The sequence below is a fragment of the Microplitis demolitor genome, chromosome 3 (genome assembly GCF_026212275.2).
Source record: "Microplitis demolitor isolate Queensland-Clemson2020A chromosome 3, iyMicDemo2.1a, whole genome shotgun sequence".
NCBI lineage: Eukaryota > Metazoa > Arthropoda > Insecta > Hymenoptera > Braconidae > Microplitis > Microplitis demolitor.
The window spans coordinates 1,955,040-1,979,703 of record NC_068547.1 but is presented as its reverse complement, the minus strand read 5'-3'; the positions used below and the strand labels follow the sequence as shown (position 1 = coordinate 1,979,703).

The 24,664-nt window shown below is 30.6% G+C and overlaps 1 protein-coding gene across 2 annotated transcripts; it reads left to right on the top strand.

Annotated features, from left to right (window-relative positions):
* The first annotated feature begins 301 nt into the window (after positions 1–301).
* On the top strand, positions 302–24,664 carry LOC103568901 (myosin heavy chain, non-muscle). 2 transcript variants are annotated; one of them, XM_053737667.1, is made up of 9 exons: positions 303–732; positions 821–854; positions 977–1,468; positions 13,653–13,809; positions 14,928–15,046; positions 17,093–17,116; positions 17,796–17,888; positions 18,163–23,198; positions 23,267–24,663. In XM_053737667.1, exons 3-9 carry the CDS (start codon positions 1,112–1,114, stop codon positions 23,397–23,399), a joined length of 5,919 nt encoding a protein of 1,972 aa, XP_053593642.1. In that variant the 5' UTR covers positions 303–732; positions 821–854; positions 977–1,111; the 3' UTR covers positions 23,400–24,663. The 2 variants fall into 2 exon arrangements, with proteins under 2 accessions (XP_053593643.1, XP_053593642.1); XM_053737668.1 differs by adding an exon at positions 17,304–17,330 and having other exon boundaries at positions 302–1,468; positions 23,267–24,664.

Sequence of the window (24,664 nt, the reverse complement as noted above, 5' to 3'; positions counted from 1 at the left end):
TCAAATCCTGATATTAGTCCGACATTTTAAATTCGCTGATTGTAAACTATTTAATTTATTTATTTTTTCTAATTATGATATTTAACTCATTAATTACTATCAATAATATATATACATATATATGTATGCATATATATATGAGTTTATTATTTATTTAAAGTTAAATAAATGAAACAAATAATAATTTATTTTTGGCGCGTTTCCACATGAGCGTTTAAAATTCAAATTAGCGTCGCCGTGTCACTGGACGTAAAGTCGCCGAGCGTGACAGTTGTATCGAAAAAGTGTATAATCGAGAGTGAGAGAAAGTGTGCGTTGTACGTTACAAGAAAGCCTGTGCACAAGTAAGCACTACGTGTAGTCAAGTATTCATATGTGTCAGCATCGTGTCTTTGTTTAATAAAAAATAAAGTAAAGTAAAGAGGGAGAAGTTATCGCTTTGTACGTCTATGCCATAGCCATGGGGGTAGAGAAATCGGCGTTGACGATTGGGGAACGGGAACGGTATTGAGAAAAAGAGTCGTCGACTGGACTGGCTCACCAGTTAGAGTTAGTAGTAGTACTCTACGGCAGCGGTCGTCAGTCGAGTCTAGAAAATTAAACGATAAAGAGACTCACGGCATTGTGTTTTTTACATGTGCGGTTTTATAATTCAAATAATATATATATACATATATATAAATATATACTTATAAGCCGCTAGGCTTTAATACATAAATATACTTAAACTAAGTAAGTTTACAATCTGCCATTAATTAAAAACTTAAATAAATATAATTACATATTTTTTAAATTTAAATAAAAACGGTTTGATTTTTAGTTCGGCGTCAGCAAATACAAGCCCGTGATAAAAGGTGATTTTTTTTTATTTTTACACGAAAAATATAAAGACTAGAATTGTTGGGTGTAAGAAAAAGATATACGTGTGCGCGTGAGTTAATTTTTTTTTTTTTTTTTTTTTTTTTTTGTTGCAAAGACAAGAAAGGCGGTGACTCTCTCTTCTACACATCAGTAACAGCAGCAGCAGAATATTGTGTGTGTATTGGTGTGTGGATGTATACTTTGTGTTATCCGTGTGTGTACGTGTGTGTGTAGAGTACGCTAAACAAAAATGGCGGATGGCGATTCGAGGGTAGACCGGTCGGATCCGGAGCTGCGTTACCTATCAGTTGACAGGAATAATTTCAATGACCCGGCAACCCAAGCAGAATGGACCCAGAAAAAATTAGTCTGGGTTCCTCACGAGACCCAGGGCTTCGTCGCCGCGGGGATCAAAGGCGAGCGCGGTGATGAGGTCGAGGTGGAAATCGCCGAAACCGGCAAGCGGATACAGGTCGCCAAGGATGACATCCAGAAGATGAATCCTCCTAAATTTGATAAGGTTGAGGATATGGCGGAATTGACGTGTCTCAATGAGGCCTCGGTACTTCACAATCTCAAGGACCGGTACTACTCTGGACTAATATATGTAAGTTATTATTTTTTATTATTTTATCGTCCAAGTCTTGGTTGCTTATTTTTATGGCGAGCTGGATGATGTGCTAATTTGATGCCAGCAACAATCTGGCCACTAATATTTTTATTCGAATTTATTTACTCTGACGTTGCTCAGACGGTATCATGACCTTGTCCTTCATTTTTATTCATATATTTATAGATATATATGTATATTTTGGCTGTGGATTTTTATTCCATGTCCAGACTATTTTCTTTTTATATTAGAGAGATAAATGTTTTTGGGGAGAATTATTTTACTAGGTGGTCTGTGGATATGAAAGGGCTTACGTCATTCCTTCTGCCGAATAAGGAGTACTGGTTTATTATATTTTATTTTTAAAATGTTTTAATGTGTTTTTAAATTCTGTTATTATAATTTAATTTGAATTTTAAATGGAGTAACTCCTGGAGAAATTGATTGTTTGACTAAAGCGCGCGAATTTTTGAATTTGGAGTAGAGTAAAAAAAGTTTTGCAAAAAATAATTATTTAATTAGAGTAGGGATAATTATTAAGGGCTTAATTATTCAATGAGATGATAAAATGACAGCCGGCTGTCATCTACAACGCGGGAGAGCTTTGATACCGACGTTGTAGTACTCCAAGTTGTTGTCTATGTGTGATACCACGTGAGAACGTGTAGTTTCAAAACCAAATGAGTCTTAAGTTGTTCTGTTTTATATAAGTATAATTATATGTATGCAAGATGTTAAGTGCAATGCACAGAATGTTCGTGTCCACTATCGAGCATTAGCGGGATTTTTAAAAAAATTTGCTTAGAAATTATAAATGGTTTTGTAATTAAATAATTAATTGTAATTAATAGTTTTATCTTTTGATATTGAAAGCTGTTATTACTTGAGCACATTTTTATCAGTGATAAGTTCAGGTTTTACGTCAGCTCTGACTCACTCTTGATATCTCAATGCTAAAAAAAAACGGATTCACACTTGACGTTGAACAAAATTGAGATATTTTTTATTATTGATTGTTACAACAAAGAAATATATGACAGGCGAGTCATTACTGAAACTCATTTTTTAAAAATTTATACAGAAATTTTAAATTTTAAATTTACAGACAAAAATTAATGGAGCTTCGGATTAAAAGTTTTTAAATTTTGTACTGCGCTGAGGAAATTAAATTTTGAAAATTCAAATATTTGGAAGTTTATCAATTTTTTGGGGATTAAAGTAAGAAGAATATTAATCGAATCCGTGACTAAATCAGCGAACTTTAAATCCTCACATATAAAAGACTTTAAATTGGAAATTTATTTACACATTCTTCAATTTTTTTTTTTTTTTTGTAAAATATCATAATTTTTATAAAATTACCGGCTTTTTAAATTGAGAAGCTTCTGCTAAATAATGACAAAAAATGATTAGTAAAATTTCCGAGCTTAATTTCTTAACACAAATTTATATTATTAAACTCAAATTTTTAGTTTTCAAAAATTTTTGATAATGAAAACAGCGATACCGAGTGATATCAATTGATATTTATTGATTAGAGTAGAAATTATACTGGTATTTTATTTTATACTGCAATATATACATACGGAAAAATATTATTATAAATAATATAGCAAACAATAAAGCGCTTAAACAATTAGTCGTCATCAAGTATTGAGTTATAAATAATTTTTAAGTGCAATTATAATTAAAAACGTCTACGTTTATTATTATTTTTTTATTAGCATCAACAAATGAGTACAAGGAAATTTGAAAATTTATTTATAAAAATTACGCACAAAAAAAAATAAATTCTTTTCGTTTTGTGACAAAAAATTAGAGTTAAATTTTTAAATTTAAATTCAAATAAATATAAAATTATCCAGGACCAAATTACCACTAAGTTCATTAACAAAATTTCAAAAAATTTTTGACACTTATGTACATAAGTTTTTTTGAAATATTTCGAAAAAATATCTCAGCTCAACAGTCGCAATAACTAAAAATATCAATTAATTAAATTAGCTTATTTTCATAGGGTAATTATAAAAATAATTATTTAATTAAAATAAATAGAAATATCATTTGATGTCAAAGTTCTTATAATTGTTTTCACATTGTCGAGTTAATCAAAGGCCAACGGTCTTTGTTTTCAATCTCATATTATTTTTAATTTATTTATCATGCATCGTAAATTACTGACAAAGTACACGCTTCCTTCTTCAGACTTTCGCTACTATTATTTCCATAGTCCACACCCATATGACTTTTCAGCGGGTAAAGCAGTTACAGAAGTTTGTCCGCGAAGATAAGCTGATATCAATATGATAAGATAAAAAATATGCAGCTGTGTTTCAATACATTCAAATGTATATAAATACATATATGTATTAAGGTATCAGCACCATATATTATACTTTAATTTGTTTATTTTTTAAACATTTTTTTGTTTCATCACATATGTCATCTCTCTGTGTCCGGTAACTACTTGTCATGTCGTCATTTCGTCACGTCTCGTTTCGCTTTCAAACTATAACTATTATTTTTAGAATAAAATACTCTGAGATTTAATTTATTGTGTCTATTATAAATAAATTAAATAGTTATTGGTTTTAATTTATAATATTTAAATTAACTTGTCTTCATTTAAATTACGGTTCAAAATACTGAATAATAGATATACAATTGATTGTTCAGTTGATTTGATAAGACCACCCACGAGGTTAATCTCTTGTCTCTTGATAGAAAACCGCAATGAGCCTGACGTTATTATTATTATTATTAAAATGTATATATATCGTGGATAGATTTCCAATGCAGACATATAATATAACCAGACTATTGGTCGTCTATTCAATATCTTGTTTATAGTTCACAAATTACTTGCTTGCCAATTATCGATTATTGTCTGATATCAGTAAAATATAATATTTCATTTTAATTTTAATTAATAAAATCAAACTCATCAATTTTTCAAATTATTATTATTATTATTTATGGAATTTATATTAGTGTTGGTATAAATTTTAATATTTAAAATCATTTGACTTGATCGAGATTCGAACCCTGATCTCCCGCGTGCGAATCCTGTCTTAAGACAGTACGTCCGATGTCTTTTTTTAAAAAAATTACATATTAAAACTTTATAAACAATAATATATTAGTACAGACTAAAATCGTATGATAGTTTAAAAAAAAAAAAAAAAAAAAAAAAAAAATATTTTGTAGTCGTTCTATTTTTTTTTTTTAAAAGGCCAATTTTCGATTATTATCTGATATCAGTAAATTGATATATTTTATTTCAATTTAAACCTTTATTAGTGTTTCAAAATATTATTACTATAATTATTATGTATGAAAATTGTACTAGCGTTGGGGTAAATTTTAATATTTAAAAATCACTTTGACTTGATCGAGATTCGAACCCTGATCTCCCGCGTGCGAATCCTGGGTTCCATCAGTCGGTCCGGCGCCTACTTTTGAATAATTATATATTTTAATTTTATAAATATTAATATATTAATACAGATTAAAGTAGTATGATAGTAAAAAAAAATGGTTTTCATACTCACTATAGATTTTTCTAAAAGTGACTCATGCATGACTGATATGTTTACTATATCCTAGGGTGACGACAGAAAAAAAAAGCAAACAAGATGATTACATTAAATTAAAAAAAAATAATTGTAAAATTACACGCTACAATTTTAAAATAATTAAAAAAAAATATAACAATTATTAACGATATCAAATGACTCATTTCTGTTAATTTGTTGGTTTAATTAATTGCTGAAATTTCAAAGGCTGTCGTCATTGAACTCATGCATACTCCAAAGTTTATTGTACATATGCACATACTTTTTCTTTTGACTGTGTATTTTATTGCGAAACTTCAGCTTTAGTATATATTTTTTTTCTTTTACTGGTACTTTGTTTTAACTTTCGCTGTATCAGCAGATTAAAATGAATACGAATAATAAAATGCACGGATACAAACGTTAATATTATTTTTGCAAGTGAAGCTCTGACGACTCGCTCAAAGAATTTTTAAATACAACAAAATAAAGTTTATTGAGGAATGCATTTATTATTTAAATATCTACATTTTTTATGTTTTAAATTTATGTATATAGATGATTAATCGATAATATATTTTTTTCGAAAAATAATATTAATACTTCATATATTTATTTATTTAATTATGAATATAGATATGATCATACTTATTAGGGGTTTACAATTTAATTTAATGATTAATTGTTGACATTATGAGTAAGTGCGTAGTTATTAAATTCAAATGATTTTCTCTTATCGCTAAATATGTAGGATGTTGAATAAATAATAATAATAATAATAATAATAATAATAATAATAATAATAATAATAATATTGCCGGTTGATTTCTCTCCTCTGCAGCCTTTTGCCGTAGGAGGTTAACCATCAGGTTCATACACCTGTTCAAACATATAAATATATCAAGTATATATATATATATATACATACATATATTTGCGACATTTTATTAATATGAGATCATCTAATCAGTTTTAATTTCTTAATAAATATTTTATATTTTTTATGACAAAGCAAAAAAATTCAAATTCATTTTTGAAAAAAAAAAAAAAAAAAAAAAAAAAAAGAATTGGCGCAAAAAATTTTTACTTGTCCTGATAAATTTTCCAATTCCGAAAATTAAAAACAAATTTTTTAAGGCAAGAAATCTTATTTTTTCTGTGTACGAAAAACCAGATTTTTTTTACTTTATCTTTATTACTTCCCGAGTACAGTTAAGTAGTACTTAAAAATATGTTTATCACATTAATATAAATTCAAGGCCTAAATGACAGTAATTAAATATTACGAATAAATTTATCTAAATTCCCCGAAGAGAATTATTGCTTATTACTATATAATATATGAAAATCGAGATGCATTATTATGTTGTAGTTCATATTATACTAGAGTATTCATTTCTAAACTCATACATTTGTATGCTTATACTCTATATGATATACATATATACATACAAGTACAGTTTTATTATACAATTCAATGTAAGATAATGTGATTTGAAAGACAGTAACGAATCGATATTCCGTCTCATCAGCTTGAACTTAACACTACACACCAGGAACTCTTTTGTCTAGCTGTGGATTTATCATACATCTACTGCATGCCATTACGAAGATGATACGGCGGTAGAAAACTGATCAGTTATCAGTAATAAGACATTTAAATATTTTTTTATACCACTATCGTACCTCACATTCAGTAGATAAATATCTACATGCATGTCAGTTCTTATACATAAAAAACAAAAATTTCTACTATAACTTTTTGAAAAAATCCGCGACTGGATTCGAACCCGCGACTTTACGTTTCTGTTCCGTTAAAAAATTTCCAGTTGGTCGGTTATTTTTTAAAAAATAATATTTGACTTATTGTAATTGCGGGTGAATGTACTTAGTCCGGATGTAATGATAGGGACGAGGTTAAGGATAAGGTTAGTTCAATATATATATATATATATATGGATTGTCAAAAATAGTACGTGCCACCTTCTATTCCGCGAAGTGTAAGCCAACTTTTTGAATGTGGCGCCAAAATAGATGAGTTAGATAAATATAGAATTTATCTGGCGTCTTGGGGGAAATGTCTGCATTCAAGTTCGCTGGCAATCTATCTTTATATACTATAAAGTAAACTTTTACCACTAGACTCGCGGTAAATCGTATAATGTACTCGGGGCGGGATTATTTTATTAATATCATGATTTATTAATTTTTAAATTTAGTTTTAATGGGTGAGATGTTATCTTGATATTATCACTACACATTTCAAATTCACGTCAATATTTTTTTCAAATCAAATTTCATTATTATTTTATACATAAAATCAATTACCAAATATCAAATTTTCAATTAATTAAAAATAATTACTGTAACAGACAGACTGGAATTTTATATATTAATTATATATAGTCATATTTAATTACAAAATAAATTTAAAAATTTAATGCAATAATTTTTAAAAAAATCTAAGCATTAAAATATTCATATATTTTTTTTTAATTTCAATTAATTAAAAATTTAATAAATCAATCAGTAATTGATTTTCTGTATTGATAGTTTACTTGTAATTATTGTTGTATATATATTGGAATTTATATATATATATAAATGATAAAACGATTATATGTAATTAAAAGTTTGAATTTCTCAATCATATTTATTTATAAAAAAAATTCAAAAATTCAATGCAATAATTTTTCAAAAAATCAAAACATTAAAATATTGATATATTTTTTCCAATTTTTTTTTTTCCAAAATTTTGGCAAATAGACATTGTCGTTTAAATATTACCGTAATCCATTTAAAAAAATTTAATTATACGACTGTTGAGATGATTCTACGGGCGTATAAATTTGTTTGGACAAAGTGAAGATATCTTGCCTAGTCCAGAGGATCTTTTGGCACCGAGCCCGATGTACAATGAATTACAATGAGTCGCTATACTATTTAATCACCCGCAACTTCAGTATTTTCACTCTCAACTTTACTTGCTTTATATTGAATCACAATACACGCCTCTGTCCTCAATATATAATAATATAATCAACAATCACATCGGTCTCCTTTCATCTTATACGCAATCTTAGCTCTTTCTGTCACTTTGTATTTCACCGACTAGTTCAGACTTATAAATTACTCTGCGAGTAAAAGAAATTTTATTTATTGTTATTCTTTTGTGCTCCTATTGCTGTAATATGTTTGTTTGCAAAATATATTTTAAATTAATAACATCAATATTGACATTCATCAATCATTCAAAATTATTTTTTTTTTTACACATCATTTTTTTTTCTAAATATTTTAAAAAATTAAATTTACAAAATTTTCTTTCCTTCAACATAAAAAAAAAAATTTTAATTATTTTTAGCATACTGATTAATATATTAATAATATTTATACTGCATAACAACATCACACACTTGAAATAATTTACAAAACAATTTGAAAATAATTTTTCAACCGTAAATTAATTTTTTTTTTCCTTAAATTCCCGCTCCAAATTTTTAAAAAAAATTTTACTCATTACCAAAAATAATAATTATTATTTTCCAATTAAAAAATTTTTTTATCATAACTTCAATCAACAATAAATTCAAAAATAATTTTTCAACCGTAAATTAAATTTTTTTTTTTTAAATTCCCGCTCAAAAAATTTTTTAAAAAATTCTACTCCATTGAATGTTTTGATCATAAAATATATTCAAGACATTATCTATCAATACCTACCTATAATGGTAAATACATGATTCATTTCTTTTTCTTATAGAACACTATGACCGTTAAAAAATACTGTAACATGTGTGCGCATGTGTGTATGTGTGTTTATAAGTACACACACGCACATGCTCGTACGTGACCCGCGGATAAAGACGGACGTGTGTAAGTTAATCCATACTCATACGTTCTGTTCCTACAGCTTTACATTTTACAAACATATATACATACATATATATATGTATATTTGTATGAGGAAGGCCGTCTACCACGAAACAATCACAAGTAAGGACCAGCCATGTGTGTCAACCGGCAAGCCTTGTCCGGAGACGCTCGATGTTCAAAGCTGATGTCATACCAACCGTTCAATCGCTAAAAAAATGGACTAAAAAATTTTTAAAATGTCTTATTTTACTCATTTACTATATTTACTTACTCTTCGACTAAACAATAACTTCACTCAAGTATTTCTTCATATCAAATTCAATCGTTGATTCTTTTTCTTGAAACGCTCTTATTTTTTCATTATCTTTAATGGCAAAATAGTAAATGAAGAGATAAAACTTTTTTTTATGATGATTATTGCTCAGTAATTTACGGAATGTATGAATGTGGCGAAGCTGAAAAGTAAATTATTTTAAAAGATTTAAATATTGAGCTGATGTTTGGGTAGACGAGCTGAAGAACGGCTTGGTTTTGTTGTAAACCGGCAGGTGTTTGCCATGAAATCGCTTCCAAACTCGCCCACAAGCTGTCGCTTGGCCTATTTTACTTCCTTGTATTTTGTATTATTATGTATACAAATTATTTTAGGCTTAGACGTCACATATTTTTATTAGGACATTCTTATCTTTGACTTTTTCCACATAAATAATTTTTCAAAATAATAATTTTGATTATTTATTATGTTTGCGCAAATTATTATTTATTTTTTTTTTAACGCAACACCTGCTTCGATTTAAATTTAAATTTATAATTACACCTACTTTTTTTGTAAGTAAAAAAATTTACTTTGTACTTGGAAAAAAAAAAAAAGATTTTTTTTTATTTTAATTATAAATATGATGATAATTTATATGATAAGACTAGTAATTTTTCTCTACTCTACTAATTAATTTTTAGATGATCCTGTTAGCAGACAATTAATAATTTTCAATTTTTTTTTAAAAAATCAATTACAAAAAAAAAAAAATAAATAAATGCACATGTAGAAAATGAAAAAAACTATAAGTGCATTTTTAAAAAATATTTTTTTTTTTACAATTTATCATTTAAAAAAAAATTCAAAAATTATTAGACGTCTTCAGTGTCATAAATTTTAGTAAAAAAAAAAAAATAATAATTTTAATTACTTTGAGGAAAAAAAAAAGTTTATATATAATCCAATTACTTAATTTACTGTATTGTGATTGTGATATAAATAGCTGACTGACGAATTAATTAAAAATAACTTGACACAAAAAAAAAAACTTGTGCAAATCCACGTGTCGATCTCTCGAAAGGAATACACATATGTGTATATCATAAATTTATTTAAAAAAAAAAAAAGTCGACATGTGTTGTGTATAACTAATACATGATAAATCAGCGGACTTGATAGTACGTGTCCGCAACCAAAATAGACAAGACACAAAAAATAAAAAATAAAATAAGGATACGCGATGAGTAAGTAAAATCACTGAGGCCAAGTTGGATCCTTATAAGGACAAAGTGTCCTTAACCTGGTTCGCGAATGCTCCATCAGCAACAAGAACAAAACCAAGACAAGACAAGACGACAAAGTTAAGATATTGCCGCTAATACAAACAACTCGTTATATATATATGTATATGTACGTTATATATATGTAGCGCCATGGGCCACAAAGTTCCATTTATGGTCAACCCATATTCTCCCATTGGAAGTAAGAAAAAAATACATACAGGCAATTACGACATATATATGTATACATATAATTATTTTTTTTTGCGTACTTTATCGATCGATGACTCCTTAAAATATAAATAAAATTTTTTCACGATGATGAATACGCAATTACTTTTCAAATTATTAAATAAATATATCAGATATTTATTATAATTTTATATATTTATGTTAAATTTGAATAAAGCAATTGAGAGTGTACACTAATAAATTAGCGGAGTAAATACAGAGTACATTCACTCCTAAAAGATGTTTATTTTAACATCAAAACTCCAAATCGGAGTGAATTCAAATTTAAGTAAAATCTAGATCACTTCGAAATCAGCTGAAGAAACAAACTCCATATGCAGAGTGATTTATTTTAAAATTCCTAGTGACGGAGTGAATTTAAATTTAAATAAAATCTGTAACCTCCGTCACTCCCAATTTTAAAAAGTGTACAGTATGCTCGACCTGACTACCGACAATGAAAATAAATATAAAAGGATTTCACGAGGTGAGGGTCCATGAAATTTTATTTAATACTTTTATTTATTTATGCTGGAGGGAGTTTCAGGTCTACTCAGTTAGATATGTACGTAAGCCAACGAAGAATGTCGAATAGGTCGACGACACAGGACCCCGAGGGACCGGTTTTGGGGACCTTCGGACACGGGCTATAGTCAAGCAACCGAGACAATGTTGAACCTTACCGTCTTACTCTTCTCTTGGGTTTTGGTCAGCTCTTTTTAAATAACCTCCTTCAAGACTTGCCCATCTGAAACCTGAAGATTTGCAATCAACATATGGATGTTTTTGCTCACACAAATTTTTAATTGTAATCAAATTTACTTATCGCTTGATGAATCCTTGGGAGATTCTGTAATTTTTTAAAAATAAAATAATTATTTTATTAAAGACAGATTTATTTTTAGTGACGAATACACTGAGTGTTTAACTGCTTTATAACACTGACATATGGGGAAAGCAATCGAATGAATCATGATATAGATGTGTGAGGAAGCGATCACGATGACGATGCAAAAGAAACCCAGAGTTTTATTATGCTGGAGATAGAGATGCCTTTATACATCACACATACATATACCTATATATGTACATATTACGCAAATCATAAAATAATTTCTATACTCTATAGTTTTCTTTGATGGTCTTGGTCTCAACTCGAATGTAACAAAAATGCGGATACAATGTTATAAATAAATATAAAAATTATATTCCCCTTGAATTAACTGATTCATTTGTGAGGAATTTAAAATGTCATCGATTCCAGTTACTTTTATATCCTCTTTATCTAGGTTATATGATTGTCAAATAAATTACAAGTTCATTTAAAGAGTCAGCAATTGAAGGAATGTGTTTACTTTTATTAATAATGTAATAAATTATAAATACTTTAGATAATCAACTTTTTACGCTCGTTATTTTGAGTTCACTTAAAAAAATATATCTATTAAATATTTATAAGAAATGGTTTAATTAAAATTTTATATTAATGAGTCATATATATTTTTTTTAAAATATATTAATTCATATTTTTTTGTGTATGCAGAAAAAATGAATTTCTTGGTGGAAAAAATTTCTACTTACCCTAAGAAATATTTTTCGCGCCAAAAAAATTTTTTTTCTGTATAATTTAAAAAATTAAAGGGTTTAGTAATTAAGAAAATTTGTCTCCATATATATGTATATATTTATTGTTGTAATTAACGTGAATTTGAAAAAAAATTTTACCAATTTCATTCATAAGTATTTCAAAGCTCGCCCATGTGTCAAGGTAGGCGTCTTCGTAAGCCTGTATGCAGATTTATGGTGGTCTTGGCAAAGGAAAAGTCTTAAAAAAAACTTAAACATAAATAATAATAATAAATGAAAGTTAAGTTTTAAAAAGTTAAAAATTAGGAAGTAAAAAATTTCATCCAATTTTATATTATTTTTATATATATATATATGTATATGTATTAATATGCATGTATGCTCACATGACGTCATTGATCTGACATTCCACTACTTTCCCATTTGCAAGTTGCGTGTATGCTCCACCTCCTGACGAATCATACGTCCATAAAATTTCTCAGACCAGACTGAGTACTTACTTTCGTACACTGGTTCTCTTCTTTATGTACAATATATATGTACATATATATATATATATATATATATATATATATATATATATATATATATATATATATATATAAATTTTGCAAGCATTTTTTCACGCCCTTGTAGCATTTCAGAGTAATGCAGTCTAGTTGCATCAAGCCAATCTGGCAAATTGATGCATCAGAGATAAGAGAAAAAATTGTATGCAAAAAATAAAAAAGAGACTTTTTAAATATCAATGAAACGACAGAAAAATTTTCTCTGTACTCTTGTCTATTTACTTTTATACTTTTAATGAATAAAAAAAAATTACTTTGCATATTAAAAAAATATTTAAGACGAAATGAGTCACTTGCAATTCGTGTCATGTATGAATTTCTTTGACCATGAGGCTAAAAAATATTTACAGGATAAAAATACTCGTAAAAAAAAATCATGTAGGAGAGTAAAGTTTAAAAAAAAATGTCTGTGTATTTTTTATAAAAATTAGCGTGGTTTTTTTATAGATGTTTAAAATGTACAGTATGAACATCCTGTCTTATTTTTTACATATTTTTTTTACCCTCAATATATATATTATATATTATCTTTATGGGTAAACGTAATTATTTAAAACCCGTACGAGCATCGCGATACTGGTGAAAAAATTAAATTGCACTTAGTTATACTTACAATCTGAGATTTTAATTAAATCATTAGTCTTGTTAATAGTAAATTTACTGGATTTATTATTATCCATTAGCAGTTTTTTTACTCGTCCATAGACATGATTGTAATTATTATGAATAATTTATAAATTAATTTAACACTCGAATTAGCACATCGACAGCAGAATAAAAGTAATTTATAAATTATTAAATTAAATTAAATGTTTATTTTTTTTACAGACGTACTCTGGGCTGTTCTGTGTAGTCGTTAATCCTTACAAAAGGTTACCGATTTATACAGAAAAAATAATGGAACGGTATAAGGGCATAAAAAGACATGAAGTACCTCCTCACGTTTTTGCCATCACCGACACTGCCTACCGTTCTATGTTACAAGGTAAATTTATACTCAACTACGATCCCATCCTCAATTTCATCTCAAATATCATTTATCTAATGGATTAATAATGATAATGTAACATTCATTTTTTTAATGCGGAAATTTTACTTTAAACTAAATAAATTTATTTAGTAAAAAATTTTAAAAGTAATTCATTTTCAAAAGGAAAATTTATTTGACTTAAAAATTCAAAAAAAGTTTTAGAAAAATTTGCCATAATTGATTTTGTAAAAATACTCAAGATTTTTTTTTTTTGGAGGTAAAATTTAAAGACAATAGAAAATTAATTTTATCAGTATTTTGAAAAGAATTTACTATTTAAATTAAAATTTATTTGATTTAAAAATTCAAAAAAAGTCTTAGAATAATTTACCATAATATATTTGACTTAAAAATTTTAAAAAAGTCTTAGAAAAATTTACTATAATTGATTTTGTAAAAATATTGAAGATTTTTTTTTGGAGGTAAAATTTTGATAAAAAAAAATTTTATCAGTATTTTGAAAATAATTTTAATTAAAATTTATTTGATTTAAAAATTCAAATAAAGTCTTAGAAAAAATTACCATAATATATTTGACTTAATACTTAATTGATTTTGTAAAAATACTCAAGACTTTTTTTTTGGAGGTAAAATTTAAATGACAACATAAAAATTAATTTTATAAAAAATTAATTTATCTGAAATTTATTTGAGTCAAAAATAAAAAATAAAATTTTATAAAAGTTCATAATAATTTTTTTATTGAAGATAAAATGTAATTGAAATAAAAAAAGGTTAAGAGAGTAAACAAATAAATATATAAAAAATGAATGTGTGTCTAGTAATATTTATACGGTTATTCGTCTTACAATTTCGCAATCATAAGAATAAACATAATTTCGCGTAGGATTGTTAGCTGCAGCTGTGTAGCTCAGCCTTGCTCGAATTATCATCTACGATTTCTTCTCTACTGTTCGTTGTCTCAATCCATACATACAAATGTTTACCATCAAACCAGACTGATTTAATTACGATAAACTCGTAAATAATTATTCGACCAAAAAAAAAATAAGAAAAATCTTTAAATCCCAATACTCATATACTGTATAAATATCATTTATTTTATCCAACAGATCGTGAAGACCAGTCCATACTTTGTACCGGAGAATCCGGAGCTGGAAAAACAGAAAACACTAAAAAAGTTATTCAGTATCTAGCCTACGTCGCTGCTTCAAAACCTAAATCAAATGCCGTAAGTTTATTTTTATTTAAAAAAAAAAAAAAAAATAAAAAATGATTACTCTGAAAATTTCTTACCGCACTAAAAATTTTATTTTTATCAAACAAATAATAAGAATTAATCTTGACATTAAAAAAAGTTTACAATTTATTAAACACAAAATTATAGTTATTTATTCTTTAATCTTTATCTTTATCTTATAACTCACTTAATAAAATAATAATAATAAAAAAAAAAAAAAAAAAAAAAAATTCATTGATATAACACAGTGATTATTATGATATAAATAAATAATTCAAATCATAAATAAAGACCCGACGTTTTTTCAAGAATAATAATTCATATTAAATTTATCATCGGAAATCTTGCTAACCGCATCCTAAAAAAAACTCAGTCTCTCCCTGTCTCTCCCTCTTTTGTATTAAATATTTTTTATTTTTATTGAAACCACTATTTCCATAATGACTTGCTGAGACGAAAGTACCAACGGTGATTCATACCGGCAGCATTTAAGGACTAATTTAAATTGTGAAATTAACAAAGTTTAATGATCCAAGCTTTAGGAATTACCATATTTGGTGATAGCCTTGATTCAAACTTACAACTCGTCCTATAAACTCAACAAGATTTAATTTGTCTCTCTTATAAATAAAATAAAATAAAATAGATAAGACCCGTACCCACTCACTTTTCATTCCAGTTAAATTAAACCACTAAATTATTTAAATCATGTCTTTTTCAATTTATTTTAATACTAGTTCTTTTTTCCTGAAGGCAAATCTATGAACGGAGATGTAATTTACTATATATGTCATTACTTGATGCCATATTACATTGATTTACTTATATATATTACTGTGACCCGGTTATTGGCCATCTGGCTGTTGGGTCTTATTACAAATAAACAAATAAATAAATAAGAACACATTAATAAATTGTGCGATTGATGATTCTGATCGAGTCTAGGGTTTTTTATCTTAAGGCTCAGTGGCACTTTTCGTTTAATTTATTAATTAATTGTCACAGCAATAGCTTCCGAAAAATATGATGCTAATTTTTACGGAAGGTTTTCATCAGTCGAGTGTCGTAATTAGAAAATTTGATCAGTACTGCCCTCTAAGACTATTCTGAGACAGTGTCCAGACTTTTTTAAAAAGTCTGGACACTTTTATTTTATCAATTGATCGAAAAAAATTGAAGCATTAATTGAAAAAAGAAAATTTCCCTGTGACATAGATTTTAAAAACCATTGCTTACAATTGACATCAATTGAGAGTTAGAAATTTGGAAAAAAAATCTTCATATCAATTTTATAATTTGAATTTTCAAATTTTTTAGGCTACAATTTACCCAACAGATTTCTTAATTCATAACAATTAAGTAATTTTTTAGAAATTCTGCATCTTGGTGAAAGTTATCCTTGTTTCAATTAAGGTTTTAATTGTTTTTTAATTAATTAATTATTAAAATTCGAGTACGGTTATGGCAGTTGAGTCACTGCGTATTTTCAAAAACTGGGGGGTAATTTCTAAGAATATCCGTAATTATAAATAAATAATTCTTTATAAGGAATTGGATCTTTTATACATTAGCTTTTATAAATGTAATAGTAGTTTATGGCCATAGCATGATCAATCGGATCATGAACCCACCCGTCTATATATTTTGCAATCGATCGACAGTCGCGTCATCCGATCGCTCTCGCTATTCAACGTGATTGATCCAGGTCAAGAATCTCGATCCTTCCCATTCGTTACATTTCATTTCTCTCTCTCTTTCTCTCCCTCCCTCTTTCTCTCTTTACTTTTTATTTTTATTTTCATTCCACTGTAATTACAACCGACCAACTTATTTATTTATTTATAATTATTGTGTTTAATAAATTTTTTTACTCAGCAATTTTTAAAAACCAAATTTTGAATTTTTAGTTGCGTTGACGCTTCGCAAGTAAACAAATTAATCAGTAATCATTTATATTAATGTTAAAATAAAAAAAAATTTAATTGATGATTAAACCTTTTAATTTTCGGTGCTGATTTTCTGCTGCCACATCAATAGACCCCAAGTCCGGCGTTAATAATCGTAAGTTTAAATTTACTATTTAAAATTTTTTTATTTTATAATAATTTTGCTTTTTTTTTTTAATAATTGCCTCTGCATTTTAAAATATAATACGTCATCTTAATTAAAATTTAAATATAAGTAAAAAAAAAACTAATTACATTGACTAACAAATGCTTGAATATTTTTTTACTACCTGTGGATCCAGACTGGAAGTGCATCGGATAAATTTGCGGTAAATATTTAAATTGTTTTGGAGAATTCGAGTCTTAATTATTTCACCGGCACGACATATTTATTTAATGCACGATATGAATAATATAATTTCTTTTAATTCGATAAATCAATGACCTTTGCATTCGTTGTCATTAAACTCTATTTTATTTCATTTATTTTTACATCCACGCACTGTCTGCATATTTTCTCTTAAAAAAAAATAACTCACAATGATCGTTGCTTTTTTTTTCATCATCAATCTTTATATATGTTTTCATACTTTAGTTTTCAAGTATCACAATCTTGAGGTGTGTCTGATAATTTTCTTTACACGATGATATCATTTTTACAGAAATATAATTTTTATTAGTGATAAAAAAAAAATTCGTCACTTAACGATCACTCATGACTTTTTAATGCTACAATTAAAATAAAATTTATTTTTAAATAAATTAATTAATTAATGTTTTTTTTTAATAATTAGGGTGAATTGGAACAACAACTTCTGCAGGCAAATCCTATTTTAGAAGCATTTGGAAATGCTAAGACAGTTAAAAATGATAATTCATCAAGATTTGTAAGTATTCATTCGTTTTTTTATTTAAATAGGGAAGGCATCAGTTGCCTAGATTGTTTTTGTTGAATGTATCAAATGCCGACAATATTTTTAAGCAGGCAATAGAACTGTAGAAAATAAATTTTAGTAGACGACTGAGCTGCAAACATTTCTAATGTACGAAAAAATACTGTAGACAAATACATTCAGAAAAAATAATCTAGGCAACTGATGCCTTTCCATTTACTTTAAAAAAAAAAAGTAATTACTATAAATAATGAATTTATTTTACCAGGGTAAATTTATAAGAATAAATTTCGACGCAAGTGGTTACATTGCTGGTGCAAATATCGAGACATATCTACTAGAAAAATCACGGGCAATACGTCAAGCTAAGGAAGAACGAACGTTTCATATATTTTATCAGTTACTAGCTGGCGCGTCACCAGAGCAAAAGAAAGAGTTTATATTAGAGGATCCAAAACTGTATCCATTCCTGTCTAATGGCGCGCTGCCAGTGCCCGGAGTCGATGACGCATCTGAATTTTCATCAACCGTTAAGTCAATGCACATAATGGGCATGACTAATGAGGATTTTTCATCAATATTCCGTATCGTGTCTGCAGTGATGCTCTTCGGGTCGATGCAATTCCGGCAGGAGCGCAACTCGGACCAAGCAACACTGCCAGACAACACCGTCGCCCAGAAGATTTCCCATCTACTGGGCCTCAGTGTCACTGAGATGACGAAGGCATTTCTCAAGCCGCGCATCAAAGTCGGCCGCGATTTCGTAACAAAGGCGCAGACAAAGGAACAAGTTGAGTTCGCCGTCGAGGCGATATCCAAAGCTTGCTACGAACGTATGTTCCGTTGGCTGGTCAACAGAATAAATCGTTCGCTGGACCGCACGAAACGTCAGGGCGCGAGTTTTATTGGAATTCTCGACATGGCGGGATTTGAAATATTCGAATTAAACTCTTTCGAGCAGTTGTGTATAAATTACACCAACGAAAAACTCCAGCAGCTGTTTAACCACACGATGTTCATTTTGGAACAAGAGGAGTATCAGCGCGAAGGTATAGAGTGGAAGTTTATTGACTTCGGTCTTGATTTACAGCCGACGATTGATTTAATCGACAAACCCATGGGTGTCATGGCGCTGCTGGATGAGGAATGCTGGTTCCCCAAAGCAACTGACAAAACTTTTGTTGAAAAACTCGTCAGTGCTCACAGTGTCCATCCTAAATTCATGAAAACAGATTTTCGTGGTGTAGCTGATTTCGCAATAATCCATTACGCCGGTAAAGTTGATTACTCGGCAGCTAAATGGCTTATGAAGAACATGGACCCGTTAAATGAGAATGTCGTCAGTCTGCTACAGGCATCTCAGGATCCATTTGTTTGTCATATATGGAAAGACGCTGAGATTGTCGGTATGGCACAACAAGCATTAACTGACACACAATTTGGAGCACGAACACGTAAAGGAATGTTCCGTACAGTATCGCAATTGTACAAAGAACAGTTGGCTAAATTGATGGTTACATTGAGAAATACAAATCCTAATTTCGTACGATGCATTATTCCAAATCATGAGAAACGAGCTGGTAAAATAGACGCTCCTCTGGTGCTAGATCAATTGAGATGCAATGGAGTGCTCGAGGGAATAAGGATTTGTCGTCAGGGATTCCCTAATCGTATTCCCTTCCAAGAGTTCCGTCAGCGCTATGAATTACTAACGCCGAATGTTATTCCAAAGGGTTTTATGGACGGCAAGAAAGCGTGCGAGAAAATGATCCAGGCATTGGAATTGGATCCGAATTTATACCGCGTTGGTCAGTCGAAAATTTTCTTCCGCGCTGGTGTCCTTGCTCACCTTGAAGAAGAGCGCGATTATAAAATAACAGACCTCATTGTTAATTTCCAAGCATTTTGCCGCGGATTCCTCGCGAGACGTAACTATCAAAAACGACTTCAGCAACTGAATGCTATAAGAATTATACAGCGTAATTGCGCGGCTTATTTGAAGCTCCGTAACTGGCAGTGGTGGCGATTGTACACCAAAGTGAAGCCTCTGCTGGAGGTCACTAAGCAGGAAGAAAAATTGACGCAGAAGGAGGATGAGCTGAAGCAAGTACGTGATAAGTTGGAGATGCAGTTGCATTCGGCGCAAGAGTACGAGCGTAAATATCAGCAGGCGTTGGAGGAGAAGACGATGTTGGCTGAGCAGTTGCAGGCTGAAGTGGAACTTTGTGCTGAGGCTGAAGAAATGCGAGCACGTTTGGCGGCACGCAAACAAGAGCTTGAAGAAATTTTGCATGACTTGGAAGCTCGGATCGAGGAGGAAGAAGAACGCAGCAATGCTTTGAATCAGGAGAAGAAAAAATTACAATTAAATATAAGCGACTTAGAGGAACAGTTGGAGGAGGAGGAAGCAGCGAGACAGAAATTGCAGTTGGAGAAAGTCCAGTGTGATGCTAAAATTAAAAAATTGGAAGAAGATTTAGCTTTGTCGGATGACACTAATCAGAAATTGCTTAAAGAAAAGAAGCTGCTTGAAGAACGAGCCAATGATTTGTCTCAAACTTTGGCTGAGGAAGAAGAGAAAGCCAAACATTTGGCTAAACTGAAGGCTAAACACGAGGCTACGATCGCTGATTTAGAGGAGAGACTATTGAAAGACCATCAACAGAGACAGGAAGTTGATCGTTCGAAACGGAAAGTCGAGACGGAGGTCTCGGATCTCAAGGATCAGTTGGGCGAGAGAAAGGTCCAGGTGGAAGAGCTACAGTTGCAGTTGGGAAAACGCGAGGAAGAGCTGAACCAGGTGATGCTGAAGGTTGATGAAGAAGCTGCAGCTAAGGCTCAGGCACAAAAAGCACTCAGAGAGTTGGAGTCACAGCTGGCGGAGCTTCAAGAAGATCTTGAAGCTGAAAAAGCTGCGAGAAGCAAAGCCGAGAAACTCAAGCGTGACTTGAATGAAGAACTGGAGGCTCTGAAGAATGAATTGTTGGATTCATTGGACACTACTGCTGCTCAGCAGGAGTTGAGAAGCAAGCGCGAGCAAGAATTGGCTACGCTGAAGAAAAATTTGGAAGAAGAGACGTCTGTTCACGAGGGCACGCTTGCTGACATGCGTCACAAGCACACGCAGGAGTTGACGGCAATCAATGAGCAGATGGATGCGTTGAAGAAAGCTAAAGCTGCCTTGGAAAAAGCCAAAGGCTCTTTGGAAGCAGAGAACGCTGATCTAGCGACTGAGTTACGGTCAGTTGGTGCCAGCAGACAAGAATCAGATCGTCGGCGCAAACAAGCCGAGCAGCAGCTGGTCGAATTGAATGCCAAGCTCGCGGAAGTTGAGCGCACCAAGCAGGAGTTGGCTGAACGTGTAATAAAACTTCAAACAGAAGCCGAAACTATTTCCCAGCAATTGGAAACAGCTGAGCTCAAAGCGTCGGCGGCTGTAAAAGCTTCGACTACTTGTGAGTCGCAATTCACTGAGTTACAGCAGCAGCTGGAGGAGGAGACGAGACAGAAGCTGGCATTGAGCTCTAAATTACGCGCACTCGAGAGTGAAAAAGAGAGTTTGCATGATCAGTTGGAAGAAGAAGAAGAAGCCAAGCGCGCTCTTGATAAGCAACTCGTGGCGTTGACTATTCAGTTGGCTGAGGCTAAAAAACGCGGTGATGAAGAGGCAGAAGCTGCTATAGTACTCGAGGAAGCGAGAAAACGCTGCATGAAAGACATCGAAGCGCTCCAGAGACAAGTTGAAGAACTTCAAGCTGCCAATGACAAACTAGACAAGTCCAAGAAGAAAATTCAGGCTGAGCTAGAGGACTCGACCATCGAACTAGAGGTACAGAGATCCAAGGTCATCGAGTTGGAGAAGAAACAAAAGAATTTCGACAAAGTTTTGGCTGAAGAGAAGGCCGTTTCTGAGCAGTACGCCGAGCAACGTGACGCTGCTGAACGCGAGGCTCGTGAAAAAGAAACTAAAGTATTGTCATTAACACGTGAGCTGGATGAGATCAACGAGAAGGTAGAGGAGCTCGAGCGTGGGCGTCGTGGTCTGCAAGCTGAGCTCGATGAGCTTGTTAACAATCAGGGCACTGCTGATAAAAATGTTCATGAATTAGAAAAAGCTAAACGCGCACTCGAGTCTCAGTTAGCTGAACAGCGATCGCAGGTTGAAGAGCTAGAAGACGAGCTTCAGTTCACAGAAGATGCCAAGTTACGTTTGGAAGTAAATATGCAGGCGCTGAGGACACAATTCGAGCGCGATCTCCAAGCCAAGGAGGAGCAAGCTGAAGAAAAACGCCGCGGACTTGTCAAGCAGCTGCGGGACATCGAGGCCGAGCTCGAAGACGAGAGAAAACAACGCGCTGCCGCGATTGCCGCTCGCAAGAAGTTGGAGGCTGATTACAAGGACGTCGAGCAACAGCTGGAGATGCACAATAAAGTGAAGGAAGATGCTCTGAAGCAGTTGAAGAAATTGCAGGCCCAGATAAAAGACTGCACAAGAGAAACAGAGGAGGCTCGCGCCGCTCGTGATGAGCTGGCGACCAGTGCTAAAGAAACAGAGAAAAAAGTTAAAAGTCTTGAGGCTGATCTACTTCAGCTCACTGAGGATCTTGCCAGCAGTGAGCGCGCAAGACGTACGGCTGAAAATGAACGAGATGAGTTGCAAGAAGAAGTTAACAATAACGCGAATAAGGGCACGCTCATGCTGGATGAGAAACGTCGACTTGAGGCGAGAATCGCAGCTCTCGAAGAAGAGCTTGAGGAAGAGCAGTCCAACAGCGAGATATTTATTGATCGCGCGAGAAAAGGACAGATCACGATAGAACAATTGACAACAGACTTGGCGACTGAGCGGTCGAGTACTCAGAAACTCGAGTCCCAGCGGATGTTGCTCGAACGACAGAACAAAGAGCTCAAAGCTAAGCTCGCAGAACTTGAAACGGCTCAGCGCGCCAAGACCAAGGCAACTATTCAAGCCTTGGAATCAAAGATCAGCAATTTGGACGAACAGCTCGAGACTGAAGCTAAGGAACGATTTGCCCAGCAGAAGATCAACAGGAAGTTGGACAAAAAGCTGAAGGAGCTGAGTCTACAGCTAGAGGACGAAAGGAGAAACGCTGACCAGTATAAGGAACAAGTCGAGAAGGCCAATGCCCGTGTCAAGACTCTCAAGAGACAACTAGACGAGACTGAGGAAGAACTCAGCAGGCACAAAGTTCTCAAACGCAAAGCCCAGAGGGAAATGGACGAAATGATTGAGTCACATGAAAATTTGACCCGAGAAGTTGCTAATCTCAAAAATAAGCTCAGGTAATTTTAATCATTTTTTTTTTATATTTTAAGTGAGTCAAGTTTAAAATATTTTTTTTTATTTTCAGGCGAGGAGGCGGGGCGACTATTGGCTTGAGTTCATCCCGATTGACAAAACGCGGCTCCGTACAAACAGGCGGTTCCGGTGATGACTCAACAACTCAAGACGAGAGTATCGACGGCGAAGAAAGTATCAACTAAATCGTGCAGTGACACATTTTTTTAATGCAATAAAATTAATTAATTAATTAATTAAATTTTCCATAACGCATAATATAAAATTTAAATTAACGCTCGACCGCAAATATAAAAAAAAAAATAGACATTAATAATAATTTTTCTTAATTATCAGTGATTATTTTGAACGCCACTTCATGAAACATTTTCATGACAAAAAAAAAGATATATATAATTTACAAGTTTTGTAAATTGGTAATAGTAAAACAAGAAAAGAAAAAAAACCAATTTATTTCTTTATTATATAATTAATTTTTTAAATTTCCACTTACAATAAGAAGTAAATATATATATAAATATAAATATAGTTGTATGTATATTACTTCGTATAAGATGCCATCGGATGAGAGAGTTAAAAGAAATAAAAAAAAATGTGTACATAACTACTACTCTACTTACTGCTTTCTAACAAACCGCCGAGCGGTTTTAACGCAAATACCTGATTTATTTCATTGATTTATTCAGTCTATTTAATCAAGGTTAATTGAGAGCTACGAAATAATTTAAACTCTTTAATAAGAGCGTAAATAAATTCATAAAATAATTCATTGAAATTATTAGGGTGTTTTTAAAATAATAAAACAATTGTAGGGAATTATTGGTGGAAAAAGACAGTTCGATAAATTCGAGGGCAGATTGCTGCATTATTATTATTAATATTATTATTATTATTATATTATTATTTTTATTATTATATTATAATTATTATTATATAAAAAATGAAAATAACCATCTTAAGTAGTAATTTAAGACATTAATGTTTATATTATTTTATTACGCGTATGTATGAAAGCATCATCCCGTATTCAACAATAATTAATATTATCAATATATATAAAATATATTATTTCAAATCTCATTTTAAATTTCATTTCAAAAAATTTTATCTTTATTTTTTTTCCACTTTATTATTTAAATTGTTTTACGTAAACAATTAAAATTACTAATGCATTTAATTAGATAACGGATTTAAAATTTAAAAAATTATTTTTTAATTGTACTTAATTTTGTTTTTATACTTCACTTGATTGTAATTTTTTGAAATGAAATAAAAGTAGATAAGTAATCGATTTAAATATTTAAAAATTTTTAGAAACTTTTTTGGATTGACTTTTTCAATAAAAATAAACTCAAATTTATATGATAGTATATTTTTTAATGCACGTAGTTGGGTAATTTTTTATAATCAATGCATTTATTAAATGGCCTTTAATGCAATAGAAAAAAAA